General features: G+C 41.1%; 1 protein-coding gene across 34 annotated transcripts in view; it reads right to left on the reverse strand.

Annotated features, from left to right (window-relative positions):
• The window catches only part of LOC134640385 (ankyrin-3-like), a 117,372-nt gene that overhangs the window by 3,199 nt on the left and 91,354 nt on the right, over window positions 1–22,819 (reverse strand). For 17 of the 34 annotated variants that reach the window (XM_063492149.1, XM_063492155.1, XM_063492158.1 and 14 more), the window contains 13 exons: window positions 22,133–22,229; window positions 20,904–21,132; window positions 20,660–20,785; window positions 20,234–20,356; window positions 19,672–19,698; window positions 18,415–18,496; window positions 9,902–17,143; window positions 9,014–9,088; window positions 8,500–8,631; window positions 7,929–8,072; window positions 2,791–4,243; window positions 2,543–2,705; window positions 482–573 (listed from right to left, as the gene is read on the reverse strand). In XM_063492149.1, coding sequence (XP_063348219.1) covers window positions 502–573; window positions 2,543–2,705; window positions 2,791–4,243; window positions 7,929–8,072; window positions 8,500–8,631; window positions 9,014–9,088; window positions 9,902–17,143; window positions 18,415–18,496; window positions 19,672–19,698; window positions 20,234–20,356; window positions 20,660–20,785; window positions 20,904–21,132; window positions 22,133–22,229 — 9,965 coding nt within the window. In that variant the 3' untranslated portion in view covers window positions 482–501. Of the gene's footprint in view, window positions 1–481; window positions 574–2,542; window positions 2,706–2,790; window positions 4,244–4,287; window positions 7,076–7,928; window positions 8,073–8,499; window positions 8,632–9,013; window positions 9,089–9,901; window positions 17,144–18,414; window positions 18,497–19,671; window positions 19,699–20,233; window positions 20,357–20,659; window positions 20,786–20,903; window positions 21,133–22,132; window positions 22,230–22,819 lie in introns of those variants that run through there. The other 17 variants (XM_063492165.1, XM_063492173.1, XM_063492174.1 and 14 more) reach the window with 7 other exon arrangements.

The following is a 22,819-nucleotide window of genomic DNA, read 5'->3' on the forward strand; positions in this document are numbered from 1 at the left end:
ACTTATGATCAGTTGATCAACTGCATTTGATTAGCAGCAACTGGCTGTTATTTACCTTCTTCCTTCTTTCAAAAGCAGTACAGGTGTACTTTGTTTTTCACAGGACTGTAGCTCTCGACAATACATCTTTATATTTAACTATTAAAAAAAAGAAACAAATAAAATCTGCTATTTACTTCTAAAAAGAACTAGCTTAATAGTAAAACGTGGTTACACTGAACACGACTGATTACTTTGTACTACATTTATTAATAAATAAAAGGTATAGGTTAATTGACAGGTAGGTTACTTTTGGTGCCTAAAATGATAGAGTTTGCTCTGTTCAAAGTTTAAAATCTGTAAAGCCTAGAAATAAAAACACAGAATACACTAATACAAAAGTGAAGGCATTAGGTGGTATTAGGTGCTATTCAATGCACCTGACTTCAGTTAGTGGGAAGTGTTAAGGTGAGAAAGTAAGTAAGTAAGTAAACTACGGTACCTGGAAGAGAGTAACCATCCCTATGAGTGGTGCTTTTTATCCCCTGATCTTCTATCATCTTTCCGCCTGCTATTCCTTGACCCCTCTCCATGCTGGAAAACACACATAGAAGTATACATAAGACATGGTATTCTTATCTTCTGATAGAAAAAGACACAAAAAAACCCCACTGCAACCAAAAACACACCTGAAACATCAAAATAAGAGAAAGAAGAAGCAAAACTCAAACGTTAGTAATAGCATCACTGCAAGAGTTATAATTAGGACCTAAACCACACACCAAGTAGACACCTGGAAAAAGAATAATTATGTCATTATGGACAGAGCTGGAAACAAAAGGAGCTGATTGAGTTTCCTTAGCACTCATTAGTCATACTCTTGACTAATTGGCTAAATGCTTTAAAAGACCATTATAAAAGACCATTAGCACCACACAGTCAGGAGAACTGCAGTCAGCATCTTCTTTGTTATGCAAACAAAACAGACACCACACACTGTTAAAACACAACATGCAAGGTTGCAGTTCATATGATATTTGTATATATTTGCCCACTATGGCGATAATAGTCATCTCAAACCAGTTAATCCAGTGTTAACAAGAATTAACTTCACTGAATTCACTGGAGGAAAAGATGATTAAATCTAATTGACTCCCTCCCTCTTTGACTTAAAGCTGCACCTTTTACCACGTGTTACTTTCTTAATCTCAATTTCGCTCTTAACACTTCACTTAAATAATCTTTAAGGTTCAGAAGAGCCTTTAATTTTCAAAGTGAGACTCAGAATTGTGGCCCGTGACTGCAAATTTCTTATTTAGATGAGTTATAATGTTATTTTCTTTTGTTTCAGACCCACTGTGATTCACTGTCATATGCAGCTTTAAGCCTAAAAATTGTATTTGCTGTTAACCTCCCACCCAAGTAGTTCTCAGAACTACTGATGTCTTGTGACAGGAGAATAACAGCATATCAAAGGAATCCCATCTGGATGGTAGATTAATTGGATCTTCATGCAACCTCTGATGCATCTTCTTGCAGAATGGGACTGTGGTGAAGGTCTTTGTGCCACCTGTCACCTCCTTGGTTTTCTGGTGTGGGAGTAGACACCCGGCGAATAACCTTCCTTATGACCTGCTCAAGGCAGAAGAAAAGATCTGATGGTGCCTGATTTTATAAAAACACCATCCCTATGATGGGTATTATTTCAGAGCTGGATAGGAAATGGGAATTAAGGTATACATTACTTTTCTACTGATGAGGTTACCATCTTGGTCCATATAGTGTTCCTCTGTCATGGTCTCACCTGGGATATTCTTTGCTTCTTCTCCCTGTAGGTATTTGTGGTTAGCATGTGAATAAAAGCTTGCCAACTTCCTGAGCACTTCACACACGATTAAAAATAATCCTTCACCATCACCACACTGAAACAAAACACCAGTGAGAAAAATAACCCTGACAGAAAGAGGATGGATTAGTTTTCATTTATGAACTGTGACAGGGTCAGTAGAGCTTGTAAACAAACATATGCACAGTCATATCTAGACACACACATACACACAAATAGAATAAACCACCATTATACCAAGCAAGACTATTACGTATCACAGCAGACTGACCAGTCTAAACCAAACCAAACCAAACCACGACCCAGCTCAGCACCTGCTTCAGGCTTTCAGTGTACCTTTAAAATTAGACGGCGTCTGAAGATTCTGGTGGTTACTGTCTGTTCTTCCTCTGAACCGGAATCTACACTAACTCGCTGTGGAGGGAGGTTTTATACAAACGTTACACAACAGAGGGAGTCAAGTGGAAAAAAGAAGCACATGTGTAGGACAGTTACAGGTTGAAACATTTTTGTTGTTGTCCTTTATGCACCTCAACTCCATAGTTGGCTGAATCCGGAAAGACAACTTTAGAATAACAGAGAAGTTTAGTTTTCTTTAGCGTAAGATGTGCTATGTATTTCTCCTGTAGAAATAGAAGGCAGTATAGAACTTTAGTACAGAAAATAAACAAAGATTTCATCCCTCATTGTTACAGGTACAACAGTCTTTAGTATTACCTGGACTTTTTTCTCTGACACTAGTGTTCCCTCCTCTTTTCTGCCATTTGATGATTCAGATGAGCCGTCCTGAGGTGAGTGCTTTGAGTTGTCGCCGTTCTGTCGGGACCTCCCTGATTCTCCTCTAGATGAGGAGGTGATGGAGTCACTAGAGTTCTCTTGGCTGTTGGAAAAACAAACAAAACAACACACCAAATAAGTGGTCTGAGAGATTGTTATTTTGTGATTCTATTTTAAAATTATTTTACCTTTCTCGTCTGTCGAGCAAGTCTGAGCTGACACTGCGTCCTGGCGTTGGTGGTTCCACATTGACACTGGATGAATCGCTGTGCCAACCTGAAAGTGAACAAAGGTCTTGTTCTGCATGTTCAACGTGATCACAAATCTCCTGAATCCTGGACTTGGTCATCTCTTCGTTCTCCTCCTTTTCCTCTGAGCCACCTTTGTTCTTCACCTCCTCCAACAAAGACCCTAATGCTTCTTCTTTGATCTCTTTATCCTCCTCCTCCTCCTCATCTTCTTCATTGGAGCCAGACTCACTGGGCTGAAGTTCCTCAAGTGCTTCATCCCAGGCCTGAGGGGAGAGGCGGACTACAGTCTGGTCCTCAACGTCCTGTTGTGATGTACTGCAAATATCCTTTTCACTGCCACACAATGTTGAATCCTTAAACTGCATATCTTCATGTGTATCATCTATTCTATCACCCTCACAGAAAACTTTCTCAGTGTCTCCATCAACTTTTCTGCTATCTGCTTCAAATGTGGCACAAGCCTTTTCCATTTCATGCTCATTTCCTGGCAGGTCATACTGCTCGTTTGACAGCTGTACATTTCTCACCTCTTCCATGACATAGGCTGTCCCCTTATTCCCGTCATGAATATGATCCTGCTGGTTACTCACTAAATCCTTCTCTTCCTCTTCAAACCCCTCTTTCTGTTCCACCAAAATGGTATTTTCCTCTGTTAGTTTAGACCTATCTTTTGTTATCATCTCACATTTTCTTTCCACATTTTCAATTAAGTCTCGCTCTACCCACTTTTCCACTAATGCACTTCCCTCTTCCAACTCTGCTGCAGCCACTTCAACAACCATCCCTAATTCTTCTGTCACTTCCTTTTCACCTCTTTTCAAACAAACATCCTGTTTTACCCCATTAAAGGGATCCAGCTGCACTCTTCCATCTCCAATTTGTGCTCTCTCTGGTGATGAAGGGGTTATCGATGAAATTGATGATAATGAAGGGGAAGATGTGGAGTATGCCATATCAACGTCTAATTCACACATCGTGGGAAAGGACCGTGACCTGGGCCTGTGGATCGGCTCCATTTCTTGAAAAGATCGGTCCTCCTCCTCGCTCAATAGCAGCTGATCATTCAGGGCAATGTGGGGCTTTCTGGGCTTATAGGGAACAGGATCAGGAAGTTCAAATACTGGAACAGATAGGGTGAGCTCACAGGGTCTAGGGGGGCTCCTAGGGGGGCTTTCTGGCTCTCTGTTACTGGGCTCTAACTCTGGACTCCAAGGCAAGGGCTGAGGCTGGGTGTCAGCAAGCAAAGGTGTGTCTGGTTCTGGGTAATGGTGCTGTTGTTGGTGGTGTACAAGGGAAGGATTGGGAGTGACAGGGAGGTCAGACTCCAGGAAGTAGGGATCAGAGTGTAGTGTGGCGGGGGACTGCAGCTCCACTAGAATGCTCTGATAATCTGTAGGTGACAGGATGAAAAATGTACAGACATACACACACAAAAGCATAACACAAACAATTTAACACCCGAAAACACACCATAACACCACATGACATGGACGATGGCACAGAGAATGAAATGTAAAGCATGTATCCAGACAACCTAGGATGATTATATAAGGATACATTTAACCCTTTAAAACCTGAAGCATGAACTAATTGCCAGAATTGTTTTTAAATGGAGCATTTATTGAACCTTCTAACAATTTAAAAATTGTCAGACGGTTCGTGTTTTTTCTTTATTTTCATAACTATTAAAATTATAGATTCTCACTGAAGGCATCAAAACTATGAATGAACACACATGGACTTATGCAGTAAACAAAAAGTGTGAAATAACTCAAAACATGTTTTATATTTTAGATTCTTCAAAATAGCCACCCTTTGCTCAGATTACTGCTTTGCACGCGCTTGGCATTCTCTCGATGAGCTTCATGAGGTAGTCAGCTGAAATGGTTTTTAAACAGTCTTGAACAGTGTCACCAGCAAAGCACCCCCACACCATTACACCTCCTTCTCCATGCTTCACTGTTGGAACCATGCATGCAGAGACCATCCGTTCACCTTTTCTGTGCCGCACCAAGACACAGCACATAGAACCAAAGATTTCAAATCTGGACTCATCAGACCAAAGCACAGATTTCCACTAGTCTAATGTCCATTCCTTGTGTTTCTTGGCCCAAACAAATCTCTTCTGCTGTTGCTTTTCTTTAGTAGTGGTTTCTTAGCAGCTATTTGACCATAAAGGCCTGATTCACGCAGTCTCCTCTGAACAGTTGATGTACGCTACAGATGTGTCTGCTACAGGAACTCTGTGTGCTATATATCTGAGCTCTAATCTGAGGTGCTGTTAACTTCCAATTTCTGAGGTTGGTGACACGGATGAATTTATCCTCAGCAGCAGAGGTGACTCTTGGTCTTCCTTTCCTGGGGCAGTCCTCATGTGAGCCACTTTTGCAGTAGCACTTGATGGTTTTTGCGACTGGACTTGGGGACAGATACGTTTTAGCAATTTTTCAGACTGACTGACCTTCAGTTCTTAAAGTAATGATGAACTGTTGTTTCTCTTTACTTAGCTAATTGGTTCTTTCCCTAATATGATTTCTAACAGGTGTCAAATAGGGCTGTCAGGTGTACCAACCTGACTTCTGCATAACAAAACTGATGTTCCCAAACCCATTAAGAAGATAAGAAATCCCACAAATGAAACCTAACAAGGCAGACTTGTGAAGTGAAAACCATTTCAGGTGACTACATCATGAAGCTCACTCAGAGAAGGCCAAGGGTTTGCAGCGCTGTCAACAAAGCAAAGGGTGGCTACTTTGAGGAATCTAAAATATAAGACATATTTAGGCTTAATTATCAATTTCTTCTTTGTTACATAATTTCATATATATTGCTTCATATATTTGTCTTCAGTATGTATCTACAATGTAGGAACTAGCAAAAATAATGAGAAACCATTAAACGAGAGATGTCGTGAGATGCCCTGGAAAAAGTCCAATCTGGACAGAACAGGACACTAAGACAGGTTTCATGTTGATCTCCTGATGGTTTAGAGCTGTCTGATTGTAATACTGGGACCTCCACAATATTAGTCAGGTGGTTTTGATGTTATGGCTGATTAGTTTAATATTAAACCTACTATATATAAAGAAGTATTTTATAAGTAGCAATCACAAATGCTGGTCGAAGTTGCTCTTATTTTAAAGATTTTGTCAGTGAGGTAAGATATTAAAAGTGGGAACTATTACTGACATGAGGCCTTATACTGTGTGATGTGACTAATATTTACCAAGGTGTTCTGTTACATGCTCACATGGGATAGATGACAGATGAGAGTTTTTAGTAGGAAGAAGCATGGAGTGGAAGGAGAACAAGATAAAGGATAGCAAATGCTAAAGGTATATTTCCATATTAGAAGGATCGATGCGGGTTTGAGTGGGAGGTGGATTGACTGAGGGTGCACAAGTACACTGACAAACAGGACAGGGAGACAATGAGCGGAGAGGCGGGGAAGAAGGACTTGGGCTAGGACAACGTGATCCTGAAGGAGAGATGGGAGGGAGGGTAGACATGGAAAGTGGGGACACTGGGCGGGAAGAGGAGGCCAGCTGGGTCACTAGGGACTCTTTGCTTGAGGAGGCAGTGACAGAAGGTGGGACTGTGCCTGGGGCTGTAGAGTGGATGGCTGACACAGGTATGGTGATAGGTTGAGATTGGCTAGGAGACATAGAGCAGGGTGCAAGGGTGAGGTTGGTTGGAGTTGTTGTAGGTTTGAAGGTATCACCAGTTTGACAAGTGACTGATAGTGCTTGCAAAAGGTCCAGAGTAGGTATGCTGAGTCTGGGGGAAGCTGGAGCAGATGTGGGAGATGTTGGGACAGATAGAGCAGAAGAAAGAAAGGGTGATGGTGAATGAGGAGCAGGTGAAGAAGGTAAAGGTGAGGTAATAAGAGGGATTGGGGAAGAAGCAAGGGGAGAGAAAGGAAAGCCCGGGGATTGACGAGGGTCAGTATTGGGACACTGAGGGATGGGACATGCATGGGGAGAGGTGAAAACATCAAAGTCTGCTGGCTGAAATGGAGCTGAAGGTGCCAAGTCTTTGAGCAAAATGGACGACTCATAACTTGGCGAGCGGCGTGGAGGGAAGGGGTGACAGTAAAGCGCTGCTGAAGGTGTAAGGGGAGTGGGTGGAGGTGTTGGGGTTGGTGTTGGAAAGAAAGGACCGGGTGTTTGCAGGATAAAAGCTGCTTCAGGGCCTCCGGAAGTTAAGGGGATAATTATGCAAACTATGGGAAAGGAATAAGGTAAGATACAAAATAAGAGAGATAAAAAGAAACAAAAACTACATTAAATCCAGTGAAACATGCTTGCACAACAGGACAACGAGTGAATAATATGGGTGGATAAGGAGCAGGCATATGAGGATTTGGCCAACACATGACTCTTAATTTGTTAAGAGCAGTTATGTGCTGTTATCAGCAGTGGATACTGCTGGTGGGAGTTGATGGGAGGCAGGAGGAACAGAAGGAGGAGGAAGAGGCAGTCTGGTTTCACAGAGGAAGACATTCTCTCATCTATCCAAGGAAGGCTCTGAGGAACTGGAGGAGAACTAGGAGAGCTAAACTAAGTCAGCAGAGAAAAGCAAACTACAGGGTTATATTATTTCTGCATAAGTCACACACTGAAAAACATTTAAAGCAATAGTTAGCATGCAGCATGCACTTGAAGTGGAAATTAACAATGTATATTAATCTTCTGTGACAACTGGATACAGCAGTGATTTGCAGAGTATTTACCCTGAGCGTAATCTAATTTTAATGAGAGTTAATTTAACAGGAGCCAATTAAATAAATCAGTGCAAGTAATAAAGTGCTATATAAAAAAGTTTTAATTTAAACTAAATATTAAAATGAGATTGAAATGTAAAGCAGAAATTTCAGTGTCAAATATACTGTAGAATCAAAAGCAACGTCTTTGAGGAATGGTAAGACCCAGCTGTTCACACAAATTCTAAAGTGTAAATCACCACTTGTGATTTTGGTTTCACTAGTATGATACATATGTGATCCATGCATTGCCACAAGAAAAAGAAGGTAGCAGGGAGAGGTAAGAGGTCAGCTAGACAAAGCTAAACTTTACCATCAGCCTGATCCCGGAAAACAGCGTTATCATCGGCAAAACATCTTGTGCCTGAAATGTTACCATAGTCAAATATTGGCCCCTCCAGCAAAGTCACAATATCCATCCGATTGACTTTGGTCAGCACTGCAGTTAAGGCATCCGCTGAGGAAGAAGAGAGATAAAAACAGTAAAACAGGAATTTGAGCAAATGTAATTATGTAGACGTTTGGATTAGTCATAGCAAAACCAATTTTTTAAGCAAATATATTTTAGAGCATCTGGATGATTTTTCAAAAGAGAAGAGAAAAGAATAACAAAAAAGAAAGCAGAAAACCACAGTGAGGGGCGATAATAAGGAATGAGAATATATGACTTTTGTAGGGTCTTTACCATACAATATAAAGTACCCTGAGGCAACTGTTGTTGTGATTTGGTGCTATGTAAATAAAACTGAATTGAAGTGAATTGAATTGAAAAATTGAAATGAACTTTCAGGAGTAAATCAACAGCAGAATGACTGAAAAAAGAATGGAAACAAAAAAAAGAGTAAGTAAAAAGAAAGATGTATAGACATAAAAAATAATCTTACTTGTGGCGTTTTTCCCTTCTCGACTGACCCATTTCTTAAGAAGCATGAAGCTCTGTGCTGTCAGAGAGTTCGGGTTCTCTAGTCTAATGTGATTGATCTCATCCACTGTGAAGTTCATCTCCCGAGCCAGCTCTGTTGAGACACAAAAACCAAGTCTAACATGAATACTCTAACTTCAGCGTTTTTCTTTTGCACTATCCATAAACAAATTGTCCATCATTTTATGTACAGTGCAAACATAAATACAAATACAAAATAAAAATGATAAAAAAAATCCTGTTGTTTTTAAAAAAAAAAAAAAAAAAGTTTTTAGCATTAACTGATCCATCACTTTATTTAAAATTAGGTGCCTTTCTTTATTTCCTCTCCTTTTTTAAGGCTTTTAAACTTGGTATCTTAACGCTACATTATAACAGTGTACAGTATCAGAGGCTCTGGGTGACAGTCAGCCTGAAGATGGCAGTAAATAACAAGGCTCGGAGGCTTGAGAAATAAATAAAGCAGTGGTTATAACCTGTCCAACTGAGTCCCAAGTGATCTGCAACTATAGCCATGCGCAAGTCCGTTCGCTCACAAGGACTTTGGGGACCTGGCAAGATAGAAGACATTGATTCATTAATACCAATAACATTTTTCTACACTTATACGCTAATATAAAAGAAAAATACATGTGTATAATTTTCCTTTCCTGGCCACTTATTAGTCATGATTATCAGCATTAGTTACAGCTGTGATAAAAATATTTTGATTACTATGGCTACCATATTACTGGAATCATTTCCACAAGATGGCAAGGAAAGGATATTTCATACTAGAGACGCTATGGGGAACATAAATGTGTCTATATAGTAAGTGGTTCTCTGTGACAAAACAAAGCATAACATGACTCTCAACAACAGACTTATAAAAATCTACAGTGGAAAGGTCTATGTTAGAATCTAAAATGTTAACATGCGAAGACGCTTTTGTGTGTTCTTTGCCAACACTAGTTAGTTTAAATGACAGCTGCATGAAATAGTCTGTAAAAACAAACTACCACAATAACTCAGTAACAACCCTGCACAGACAGACAGACACAGACAGACCAGGATTTGTAAAACAAGTGACTGGTTGTGCCAGTGACCAGTCACTACTACTGGCATGCTGACTTTAACTATGGAAGGTAAACAGGATCAAAAGAGGAGAACAGAAGAAAGAGAATATTGCGACACGGACAATACAGTACACAGTACATCAATGAAAAAAAAATTTAAATGACAGCTACTATTCTGAAGGGAATATGTAAACACGCCACAGGCATTCCAGTCAATCCATTAAACAATCACAACGATGTCATGCAACTACAAGTGAAATATAGAAATATATAGATGTATTTTAAACATAGTGTGAAAATTTTACAAACTAGGCTTGATCTCCGCGATGGGAGGCGTTCGAGACCCTGTGAGTCCCTGACTGCCCTCCTTCCCACCAGTCCGCCTACTCCTCCTGCTCCTCTCACTGCCGGAGGCCCTGTCCGTCGTCGCCACCTTTGCCCTTATGGACGCGGCCCCGGCCTCAGCCCTCGAACCTCTACCAGACCTGGATGAGCGGGAGGGCTGGGAGGGCTGGGAAGGCTGGGAGGCGTCCGACAGAGAGGTGCTCCGGGAGGTGCTGTCTTCCTCCGACTGCTCTGTCTGCGTCTTTTTCTCCTCGTCTGACAGGCGGTCCACCAACTTTAGCGTCTCCCCGCTAATGTCTTTAAAGTATTCGATGGTGCGCTTACAAAGCTCACTAGGGTTTTCCTGTCTGTCTGGTCTACATACTCCCTCAATTGCGACACTGCTGATCTGATGCCTGTCCTTCAGTGGAAGCCTTGAGGGCAACTGTATGGCTGCTCTCTCTGTGGCCAGTGCCCTCATTGGCTGTGAGGTAACCCGAACTGAAACAACTGAGCTAGCTGAAGTAGCAGGGCTGCTCTTTTTAACATCCTTTATTGGTATCCTAGACCTGGGCTCTACTTTGGCTATGGCTGGCTCACCTCTTTTTTTAACCTCAACTTTCACTGCTTGTTTCGGCTTCTGTTTACCTATGGCTGTTCCCTGTGTGTGAAATGACCACCCTGATGCTTTAACTGGAAGTCTTGACTTGGGCTGCTTCACTTCATTTTCTTTAACTGTTTCATTTTTCTCCTCCTGCACCTGACTACTGCTGTGCACTTCCACTCTTTCTTCTAATTCCCTACAGCAAAGCGTTTCTATCCTACTAGCTTTTTGGAGGGTGGGTTCAGAAGAGGACTGCAAATTAAACACCACACTGCCACACTGTATGTAGTTGGCCTGTACACTGGAGGACTCAAGGTTATTATTGTTGTTGCAGTTTTCAGAGGGGTAATCTCTTCTTTCTAATCTGGGCGAAGTGTGGCTGCTAGACTTGCTGTCTGTAGACTGCCCCTCTATACTAATGTATTCTGGCACCAGCTGGCCCTCAGATAACTCAGCTTTACAATCAGTGAGATCCCCTGAGTCTTTTTTCACAGTTATAGAGGCAGCTATGCCCATCTTAATAGGAGTACGTAATTTTGAATCAACTTTAGAGGCTGTGATTGTGCATGACGAGGCAGTTTCAGCTATGGCTTCACAGATGGGGGCATCAGTACCAGCATAGCTAGTGTCACTGCGAGGCTGTGCAGGACTGCATTTTGCTGTAGTTGCTGCTGGTGTTGTTGGTGTAGTGCTGCTGTCTGTGGTAGTATCTATAACCTTCACCTTTCCATCTACAGTGGCCCTCTCCCCTGTTTTTGATTGAGAGGAAAGTACCCCCAGGATCTTGCCCCCTCGCCCCTTTTCCCCTGTTTTAGGGTCAGAGGAATGCTCACCAATCTGGAAAAACTGAAGCCTCTCTTCAACAAAGTCCCGCTTGCTCATGTCAATAGCACCACTGCGGGTCATCTCAAACATCTTCCCTTCGTGGAAAGGGAAAGGGTTAGGCTCACTAGTCGGTGTGCTCTCATCAGTTGGTGTTCGAGCAGGGGTTGTGTCAGGAGTTGTAGCCTGTGAGTCCTCCACTGATAAGCCGTAGGGTTTTGGGTCATCATCTTTTGATTTGGACTCAAAAACCCCTTCATTATCAACCCCTTTTGTGGACCAGGGGTCAAAGTCCAGACCTTTGGTAGCCACTGTTTTAAAGGGTGAATTCAGCTCCTCTTCAAGTTGATAGCCAAAGTAGTTTTCTCCAAAGCCCTGTCTATCTGGATGTCTTCCTTCAAGGGTGTAATCTTTTTCATCCCCACTACTTTGCAGAGAAGATGCACTGATTTTAGTCTTTCCATCTCCCCCTTCCTCACATTTCTCTTCCTCTATCACTTCAAGCTTGGACTGGCTAAATGCACCCGCTGTTTTTCCATCATTAGACAGACTTGATGTTTTTGGATCTTCACTCAGTCCATCATCCTCATCCTGAAGGTCATACCCATCTAAAGAGTCAATTTCAGTTGCATCTGTGTCATGAGAGAACTCAGCAGTGGTCGCTATTGAGCAGTCAGTGATTGACTGATCATTGCAATTTTGCTCAAAATCAGCCTCCTCTCCCTTTACTACACCATTAATCCCAGAGTCCTTATTTCCATTTTTCTCTGATTTTTTGGGTTTTGGACGTTTCTCTCCTTCTTCCTTCATTTTAAATGTATACTTTTTGAGTGGGATGGGATGAAAGACGGACTCATCATCACTAGAGTCACTGTTATCAGCTCCAGGGGGAATAGGGGATGGAGGCTGGACCCTGATGACTGGCTCAGCTAAGAGGTGTCTATCATGTTCCTCTTGCAGGTTAACCTCCATCATCTCTGTCTCTGAGGAAGAAGCACACGAACCCCTTTTCTCTGGATTGGACTGTTCTGCTTCTATAGGAGGAGGTGGTGGAAACTCTATATAAGCCACTCTTTTGTCCTTTGACCTTTGTCTCTCTCCATCCTGCTTTTTATTCTCTGGGGAAGCTGGCTTAGGTTTTTCCTTTGAGGGCTCTTTGTAGACGAAGGTCTTTCCTTCTTCCTCCTCAGACTCCTCTGGGATAGGACTTGGCATACCAGGCATGAAGCCTATCACAGAGTCTGGCGTTCTGGAGGTCAGGCTCATTTCCTCTGAGCTGGGGGTCTCAGGGGTAACAGGACTTTTCCCAGAGCTTTCCATGAAAGTCACTTGTTCTAGAGTGTCATCTTCTGGACTTCCTTGAGGCGATGGCGACTGCTTTTGTTTGACAGAGTAAAATGCACCCCTAGTTTCATGCACTGTCCTACTCTCATGGCTTACTATCTTTTTGTATGTTCCCAGCTGACCTGAAGCTGTCTCTTTCTCATACTGCTTTCCTACTTGGATGCTGACATAAACAGGCAAGGGCTTAATATCTTTAAAACCCTCAGTTACAACTACAGGAGTTACTTGATCCAAATATTCTACTTGGTCACTATCAATACCATTACACACTACATTTGACTGGCTACCCTCTGATGAATCTGTGGATTTTCCTAATGATGATCCACGGGTAGACTTGTTGGAGTCAGAGCTACTGTGCACCCGATTTCGAGCTGAACTATGAGACCCTGCCCTCTCAAATGGTTCAATAGGGGTATCAGATTTTAAAGGGGAAGATTTCTGATTTTCTGAGAAATTAGATGGCTTTCTTACAGGAATTTGTGATTCCGAGTTTTTTTTTAGACTATCGTTGCTGGTTGGACTTTCTCGGACAACAAATTCTGTGTAGATTATTTTTTTTGTTGTTTCTTGTCTTTGGGAATCACTATTATTGCTGCCTTTCATAGAATCATGGATTAATGAATTAGGTAGTTTGGGAGATTGAGGTTTATAGTTTCCATACCCCTGGTTCTCCCATGTTCTGAATAACTTGCTCTCTTCTTGATCTTTTCCACTAGTCTCATGCTTGGGTGAGAACTTATTTGTTTCACTCTCTTGACAACTCCTCTGATTTCCCACACCATCTCCGGTTTTTGGGACACCTGAACCAGCAAATACCTGGTAAACAGGAAGCTTACTTTCCTGGAGCTTTCTGATAGGGGGATTTGAACTTTGGACACCCTGAGGACTCCTATCTTGCCTTTGAGCCTCTTGCTCAAACTTTAGCCTCACTGCACTGACTTTGGAGGAAGACATCTGAAAAGGTTTAGGGTTTTCACCTGTAGTTACCTGTGATTTACCATCACCTTGTCTTCTTGAGTCTGAATCACAATACTGTAACAATACTCTCCTTTCTGGACTGCTTGGTAAACTGGCACATTTCCTGTCACTGGAGGTGAACCTGTCTCGAAGCCTTTCCCTGCTCCACTCTTCCCCACTACTCCTATAAGCTGATCTTTCTGGACTGCTGTGTGTAGAGCTGGGCCCTGACCGTGATTCTCTGAAGTCTGGTCTACGAGATTTCTTCTCTGGAGATGACAACTCATCATTGAGCTGTTCTGTTTTATCACGGAAGAACTGAGACACCTCACTTAGTTTTTCCTCTGCCTCTTTTACAGTTCTGTCCACCCTGTCCTCATATATAAGCTGTTCTCTGTCTTTATTCTGTGTGTCATCTGACACACGCATCCAAACAGACTGCTTCGGGCTACCAGGCTCAGATGAATATTGCAAAAGTGTCAGTTTGTCAAAGTTGTCATCAACATTGGCCATTCGTCCAGATTTATCAAAGACGTTTCTTGTTGACCTAAAGACATACTCTGTCCTTGGCCCAACTGATCTACCCTCACTGTGACTGCTTCTATCTGGTGAGCAGAAGCGAGACCTATCTCTCAAATATTCTTCTGTGTCAGAATGAGATTGGTCAAATTTCTCAGAGAGTAGCATTTTCTCTGCAAAATTGTAAGACTCCCCTCTAAGCTCTGATGACTCATCCTCATTGTACTCAACAGACTGTTGGCTAAGTAGCTTTAGAGTTTTGTAAGAGTCATCTGTCATGAGCTGGGCTGAATTAGGGCGACTGTCTTCCTCCTGGGACATGGGTGTGTTCACTCTTGGGGAGTCAAGGTACACTGGGAGAGACTCCTCGGTCTCTTCCTCATCTTGTCTATTCCCTGGATAGTAGTACATTTCCTTCTCTGCATGGTTTTTTGTCTCTCTGATGATGACTTCTGTTGGTTCTGTTTTATTGCCCTTTTCAATATGAACCTCAATTATTCTTTCAACTTTAGGCTTGGAGTTGAGATCCTCGAGGACTCTCTGAGATGTTTCCTCATTGTTTGACTTGTGTTCAAACAGTCCAGCCAGCTCTCTAGAAGGGTCTTTGCCTGACTGAAATGCCTTCATTATGTCATGCACAGACATCGTCTCCTCACACCTCTCAGATGCTGATTCTTTGCCAGGTGGTTTGTGGTACACCATCCTGGTGGTGGTAGTGATGTGAGTTTCCTCCTTTACCCTCATCCCTTTCCCCATGGGATCTTCGTCAGGGCTGACTTTAATTGAATAGCATTTATTCTGGTCTGCAGTTGACGTAGTTTGATTTTGATGCCCTTTAGGATCTGAATCAATATATCTTACTGGGTGAGCATCCTCCATTGCAGGTTGTTTGTTGTCCTCTGGAGACTCATAACTCCTGATGACATGGACAACCTCAGTTCTAGTCTCAGTGATCACTGGTGGAACTGGGATATCCTGAAAAAGGGCTTTGGGGCCCATGCCTTCTGCACTTTGAGGGGCAGAGGGTGTTCTTTCACTTCTGGTCTCAAAGCCACTGTCTGAGAGAGGGCTTTTATCTTGTTCATGTGAGATATCATCAGGGGATTCTAGCACAGTATCTGCTCCAAAAAGCGTATCAGCTATTTTACTGATCTCCTTGTCAGAAGAAGAAGACCTCATGTTTGTTGGAGGCATTTTGAGCTTATGTTCCTGAACTGCTATGGTGGGTTTTAAAACACGTTTCTGCTTCTCTTTCCCATCTTCTTCTCTTTTGCTCTCATCTGCTTTATGCTTTGTATCATACAGTTTGGTGAAAGAGCTGCTGCCCACATCAGTGGCCAGGTAGTCAACCACTTTGGACAGATTGAAATCTCGATCAGGAATTGTTTTCTTGGCTTGAGGGACCACTGTCTCATATCTTGGGGGATAGCTCCAGTTGCTTGGCGGTTGTTCAACTTGTACTTTCGAGAAATGTATGTCATCCAATGAATCCCTGGCCAGGGAAACCCTACCATCCTTCACACCATCTTTAGTGAGGATTTCACTGACTTTTACCAAGTCTTGCTTTACTTTCTCCACAATCCGATATGGCTCCTCATCTTCTATCTTAGCCTCTCTGGGAGAATCAGACTGAAATCCTTTATTTGCTGTGGAATTTGGGTCTGTCTGCAAAATGGCTGACATTCGAATCAAGTCCTCCTTCATTTCAGCTACATCCTTCAGAATCTCTTGGCTAGATGACAGTGGTGATGTGGTATTTGACTTGAGGCCAGCAGAAAAGGGAGCTTTGATAGGGGAAAGTGTTTTGGCAAAGGAAGACTGCAACTGAGCATTTACCTCAACTGGCACAGTCTTCCTTGGGGATAGAAGAGCAGCAGCTGACTTTGACACCTCGGGTAACTTTTTAAACTGGTTGTCTGGCAGCACATTAATAACAGAATACACTGGAACAGTCATTGTACTGGACGTTACAGCAGTGGTAACATTAGTGGGGGATCTTAGTGAGGGATACAGGGAATTAGAAGCTGAGGATCTAATGGACTGATATGAGGAAGACGCAGAAGAAGACATGGACTTCAGAGTGCCATAGCCTGCAGAGCAAGAATTGAATGTTTTTTCAACTTCATCAAATGCTGCATTGACACTTGTGGTTGCAGCATTGGTGGTTGCTTGTATCCTCTCTTGCAGACTGCTGGAGAGAAGAGATGTTGGGGATGAAGAACGGTACTTTGTGGGCGAGACACTTCCATTGATCAAAGCTGCAGCACTTGGGGAGGAGTTGGATTTCAGTGGTGATGAAAGGGACGAAAACAGGTTTCTTGCAGGGCTTGTGACATCAGAGGCAAAGGAACGCACAGAAGAGAGACCAGGTACAGTTTTTATAGGTGATGAGGACGATGCAGTGCCACTAGATCCTCCCATAACGGTCTTATATGGCAGGGGTGAACTGAACATACTCAGAGAAGATTTGGGAGAGCTTGGCGGGGTCATGCCCATAGATGATCTTTCAAGAAGAGTGCTCCCTCTTTCAGGGACAGTTAAAGGGGAGGTTCTAGCAGACAATGCTGCCAATCCTTTCATAGACAGAGGATCTGGGGCACTTTTGCCCGGTGAAGAAAGGGGACTGGGGCTGACCTGGACGGGGTACTGAGCTTGCTGGACTACCGTTTTTATAGGAGAGGAGATGGTTCTGTAAGATCGGATGGGAGAGGCTATGTCACTAACTGACTTTACAGAAGAGGCAGGTGATCCAGGGATGTTTGTCTTGATGGGGGAGGCAGAGTTGATGGACCAGACAGACTTTAATGGAGAGGCAGAGGGCGTGTTGGATGACGAACTGGAGAGGGAGCCAAACCCAGACTTGGCTTGGCCAGGGACGGCGACAGGAACAGGCGACCACGCCTGATAAGGTCTCGTTGAAAAGACAGGTTTGTGAGGGTAGCTAGAAGGCTGTGTTCTCGGCGAGCTTCGATCAGTTGTTTCTTCAACAATAATTTAAACCAAAAGCAATAAGGAAGTAAAAATAAAATCCAACATAAAATAATTTGAAATAAAACATAAAAACCAGAAAGAGAAATTTGAGTCAGTCAGAAAGGGCATTACTCTCAAAGGCATAATTTTACACTTGAAATGTAAAAGGCCCATATTACAATTGATGATGAGCAATGAGAATAAATACACTCAAAACAGAATGGATCTTGGAAAAAATAAACAAAACAAACAAAAAACAAAAATGCTTGATATGATATGTGACAAAAAGGTCATGATAACCAAAAATATGCAATTCCATTGACTTTTGATGTGCTTAATCTATTTGCTCCTAACAACAGTGCCTTTTACTGTGTACGTTTGATTAAAAAGTCTTTCTCTTTTCATTTAGTACATTTTCAATGCCAGGTGACCCCACAAGTGTATATTATTAATAAAAAAATATCACCTTAATATTTTGGTCACAACTTAAAATAAAATATGAGGTTGCACTTTACAAAAAAATGTGACCTGCAATGAAGATTTATTTAAATGGTCACAATTTTATCTCTAGCTAAGTATATTATTAAATAATCCTAACTCTTTTCACAAAATTGTCAGAAAGACAAGTTTAGACATATTAAAATAAAGCAAAGATGGTAGATCGAGAAGAAAGAGCTCCGGCCCTAAAACATAATATCTGTGAGAAAAGGTATTCCAAGATTTCATTAAAGGCAAAAAAAAAAAAAGTTTTTAAATCAAATCTTGTGCTCTAAAAGAGTCACTGTGGGGGGAAGAAAGTTCATGTAAAGTGCAACCTATTTCATGTTAATATACACAGCCGCACGCAATCATAAAGCCAATAAAAGAGTGAAATGGCTGCTGAAAGAATGAGAACAATTCAAAATAATATTTTTATTCAACATGAATTAAAACATTTCTGTTCAAATGATACACGAACAGACAGTGACAATAACACCAGTGACAATAACATAACAGTCAAAACAGGGAGACATTTTGTCAACATGGGGTGGGTAAGCAAAGCATGACACACAGGAAACCATGCAAATGTTTGCGGAATGAAAGATGATAAAAGAGTATGTGTTGGGTGGTAGGAATAAATGCTCGATGGACATGTTTTGTCAGGGTTCTATATTATATGTAAATGAGAGGTAGAAATATGTAAACTATATCATGGGACCTTTCAGACACTAAAACTGATTAAAATAACATAAATATCTGAAACCAATTAAAGATTTCACGTAGGTAAAAATAGGAAACTCACTCGCTGCTGGGTCGGTCAAATAGCTGTAGCGCTTACGCAAAGCTAAGGAGGCAAAGGTATGACGTCGCTCTGGCTTTTCAGTCTGAAACAAACAAAAAAAGAACAAAAGATGCTTCAACATAAAAATGAAGTAAAATGTGCTTGAAACTAACAGAAATAAGTCTAAATATTTTTGTTAACTTGTTAATTTAGAAGTTATAGTGCAAGGAAATAAACCTGCTTTTTTAGTCTAGCAGTGCATGCTGTTAGTACTTGCACAGGGAGGCACTACAGTTATGTGTCTTCAAAAAACTGTAAATGATATATGATTTGCATGTAATCCCTGCACTAGTACTTGGTGCAACTTACAGTTAAGTATGGTATATTTAATAAATTTCTTCTCATCTTCACGTCATGGTAAATCTTAAAACGTCAATAATAATAACTGTGTCAGTGTTGGTATCAATAGGTTCTCCAAATGTTCATATTTCACAAATGTGCATTTCATGATTTAAAATCTAATCTGATGCCAATTTTTAGTGTAAAAGCAATTACCAGTGTGAAATGTAGCTTTTGCAAAGAGTTGGGTAACTCAAAAAAAAATGAGTGCAGTGTGTTTATTCTTTGCAGACAAACAGCCTAAGTTTTTGAAACTATGACTACAGCTTTTTGCAAATCCTAATGAACTTGTTTGCCGAACCTTAACTATTCCAATATCACAATGTTGTTGAAATAAACGTTTATTGTTGGAATACTCTTCCATAAATGTTTTGCCATGCAGTGGAGAGAGTTAGTACTATTGTTACAGAAAAGCCAAGGAAAAAGACAAAAAATACGAGAAACCCCAATACAAAAAAACAACGACTGAGTGGATAAATAATAAAAGTTAGGGTTACACGTCCGGCTGACAAAATATACCAAAGTCTCTATATGTTTATAGTAATGACAAAGTCCTGTTTAACATGTATGGAAAATAAGATAGTGATGAAAAACAAGCCGAGATGTGATACAGCAACTGGCTCCACTGGACTTGGGATGGAGACAACGATAAATAAATCCTTGCAGATTAAAACAATTGCCATTTCCACTCATGCACTGCAGGGTCAGGATTGACACGGCTGTGTAAAAGCGTGCGCTCAGAAGCATCTTCCACATTTAGGTACAGAACTGAGGTAAGGTATTTGCAAAACGCATATTTACAATGTTCTCTGCAGTAAAGCCAACAGAAAGGACGACAAAGAAGAAGCGGCTTCGTGTGATGATGAAGAATTTGTTTACCTCATCATCAGGATCAGACTCCATATCCTGTGGTATTCCAAGATGCATTTCAGGAGAGGAGAGAGATGACACAATGGAGAGCAGGGAAGTTATAGTGAGCGGGAGGTGAAAATAAAACTCAGGGGATGAAAATGGAGCAGCAAAAACAACAAAAAGCATCAAAAATCTATGGGATTAATAAAAACGAACAGCAAAATAAACAAAAGCAAAAGCAAAGTAAATACAGTTTGTGATCAATCAACACCACAACAAACAAACAAACAAAGTATTGTTTTGTTGTTTTTTGGCATAATTTTTATGTACCCACAAAGAGCCAGGCACTAGAGCAAAGCATGATGTGCATGTGTGGCTGCAATGTGTACATTGTGGGGTCTTATGACTGGCACAGGCTTTAACATTAATAAAAGACACAAGGAGCAGGCAGTCACTTCTAAACCAGGTGAGCTTCAAAGATTTCTCTTGGTCTCGGGAGGACAGTTTGTTGTTCTTCAACTGGTTCATTTACATGTAGATGATATGATGTGGCCTAAAAGAATCAACAGTTTAATCATGGAAATCGTACCTTCTTGTGGGTTGGCAGTGTGATATTCAAATTGCATATGGCAGTCTGTGGAAGGCCTTTTGTGGTTTTTGGCTCTCTCAGGAAGGAGAGGCGCCCACATGGTTCTTGGCCCATGTCTCTGATCTGCAAAAGACAGTAAACACTTGTTCAACGAAACCTAATGTCACTAAAAAAAATGCATTTCTTCTTAATTCTAGGAGTAAATTTCATTGCACCTCAACCTATTGCAGTGTTTTTATATACAAGTAAAGATATAACAGGGAAAAATATAATCCATTTATAAGCATGCACATGTACATCAGCATGTACAGAACATGAGATAATTAATGCAGACTCAAGGAAAGAGAGTTGTTTCTTAAATGCACCTGTATAAAGGAGGCTACAGCAAATGCTAAGAGAGAGTGACAGGAAGAACACATCCTATACCTTTACGTTGAAAGGAAGCCTGTTTTCCTTGAAGGAGAAGAAGTTAAATACCAGCTGCTGCCCGCTTTTGGCAAGAGGGGAAAGATTGCCATAACAATCCATGTAGATCGGTTTGCCCTCAAGAACCTACAGAAATCCATTATCCAAAAATATAGAATCACAGCACATTGTTTTATTTTATCTGTCAGTGCAGTTTTTATTAGACTCTCTTACTGCAGAACATTTGTTTGCATGCCCATCCCACCTCAATATCTTTGCTGCGGGCCACCTCCTCAAAGTTCTCCTGCTGCTCGAGGGTCTTGTCCACTTTGTCGTCCGTCATGCAGAAGCAGCGCAGCCGAGCCTCAACAGCATCATTCATCTTGGCGAACACCACAAATTTGGCCAGGTACGGCACGCAGATCAGCTCCCGGTATAACTGAGACGCTAGACTCACCGTCTCAGGAATCTGGTGACAGTCTGCGAGCCAAAACCTGAGGGGGAAAGATCCGAGGCAACACAAAAAGTAAATAAATAAAGCAATTTTGTATGAATCTTCTCACAGGTGTATAACAGTCATTCTAAGTAATAATCTAAGTGATCAAACAAACTTGGCTATTTCTCTGAAGGATGCAAAAAGACACATGACATTTGTGCAGTAATCTAATTATAGAGTACCAAAGGCTGCTCTGTTAGTATCAGGTTACACACTCACCACATGATTTAAATCAAGTTAGGATGGAAAATCATGACTTTGCGTAATGTAACTGAAAGGTTCACTTGCTGAGGTCAGTTTAACAGCAAACCTCAACAATCTGTTTACTGACTTTGCACCACACAGTTAAATGTGTAACTGAGTGTAACTCTATCAGAGGGGAACTCGGGATTCTGTCAACTAACTGGTTGCATTTTTGAGCTTTTATCTCGTGGTATATTTGGGCATTTACTGCCAACTTCTGCAAATACACTTTCAATATTTTGAAGCTCACAATAATGTTTTCTGGAAGAGAATTAAACTCTCTTGGGTTACTTGTTGGGACTTCCACTGAGGTGAGACTAGACCTGCAACTAACTGCTTTTATTATCAAGGTCTCCAGAAAATATCAAATATACACTGATATTTGATATTGATAAATATACACTGAATCAACCATACTTTAACCTACTACCTTTATTATTGATACATCTAGTCATTATTATTTATTATTAATAAAGAAAGTTACACCTGTTTCTAGGGCTCAATGTACTATACTCTCCCTCCACAAATGTAACAGTTTCACTCCATAATTAGTCCAATTAATCAAAATTTAGTAATTTTCTTAATACTTTGCCATCCAAAATAATCTGATCATTCAAGTCAGAGGTATAACATGGGTGCCATTTGTTTGTCTGTCTGTTTGTCAGCAAGATCATTTCATGACGATTGACTGACATTTATATATGCAGTGGTCCAGTTCTGATTTGCCGTATGTATAACATACGAGTGTGTCTCACCTGGCCGAAACATTTGTGGTGAAGGAAACGCAGTCAGTTACAAAGGACAGTGGTGTGGTTCCTGTGATGTCCTCCCACTGCGCAGGGGAGGTTCCTCCTGCATTAAAAACAGGGACAAAAATTTAGCTCACTGCCCTTTTAGCATGGGCAGTTTTTAGCTTACGTAATCGCTGTTCTTTTATCTTCTTAGCTCTGCATTTTTTACTATCAAAGTAGACCTGATGAGACTATTCGACTCATAATGATTTGTACAGTGCTGTGCAAAAGTCTTAAGCTACTCCTTATATTTATTATTTCATTTTGTATATATTCCTCGAAAAATGGAAAATAGGTGTACTGACATGTGAAAACATAAATGGAAACAAAGTAGATAAGGCAAAAGCAGAGTTTTCACAATTCTAATAAGCTTGAAAGTCAGTATTTGTTATGACCACCTTTATTCTTCAACACACCCTGAACTCTCTTGAGCAAGCTTTCATTTATATTCTTTAATTAGCTTTCAGGAAAAGTTCTCCAGGATTCTTGAAGGACATTCAAAGCTTTTCGTTGGATGCTGGCTGCTTTTTGTTCCAATAATCACACACTGCTTCAACAATCCCCCAAACCATGACAAAGCCTCCACCAGGTTTTACAAATAGCCATAAACACTCACTGTTGAATCTCTCTCCTGATTTTGTCTTTACATAT

This window comes from Pelmatolapia mariae, linkage group LG13 (assembly GCF_036321145.2).
Source record: "Pelmatolapia mariae isolate MD_Pm_ZW linkage group LG13, Pm_UMD_F_2, whole genome shotgun sequence".
In the NCBI taxonomy this organism is placed as follows: Eukaryota; Metazoa; Chordata; class Actinopteri; order Cichliformes; family Cichlidae; genus Pelmatolapia; species Pelmatolapia mariae.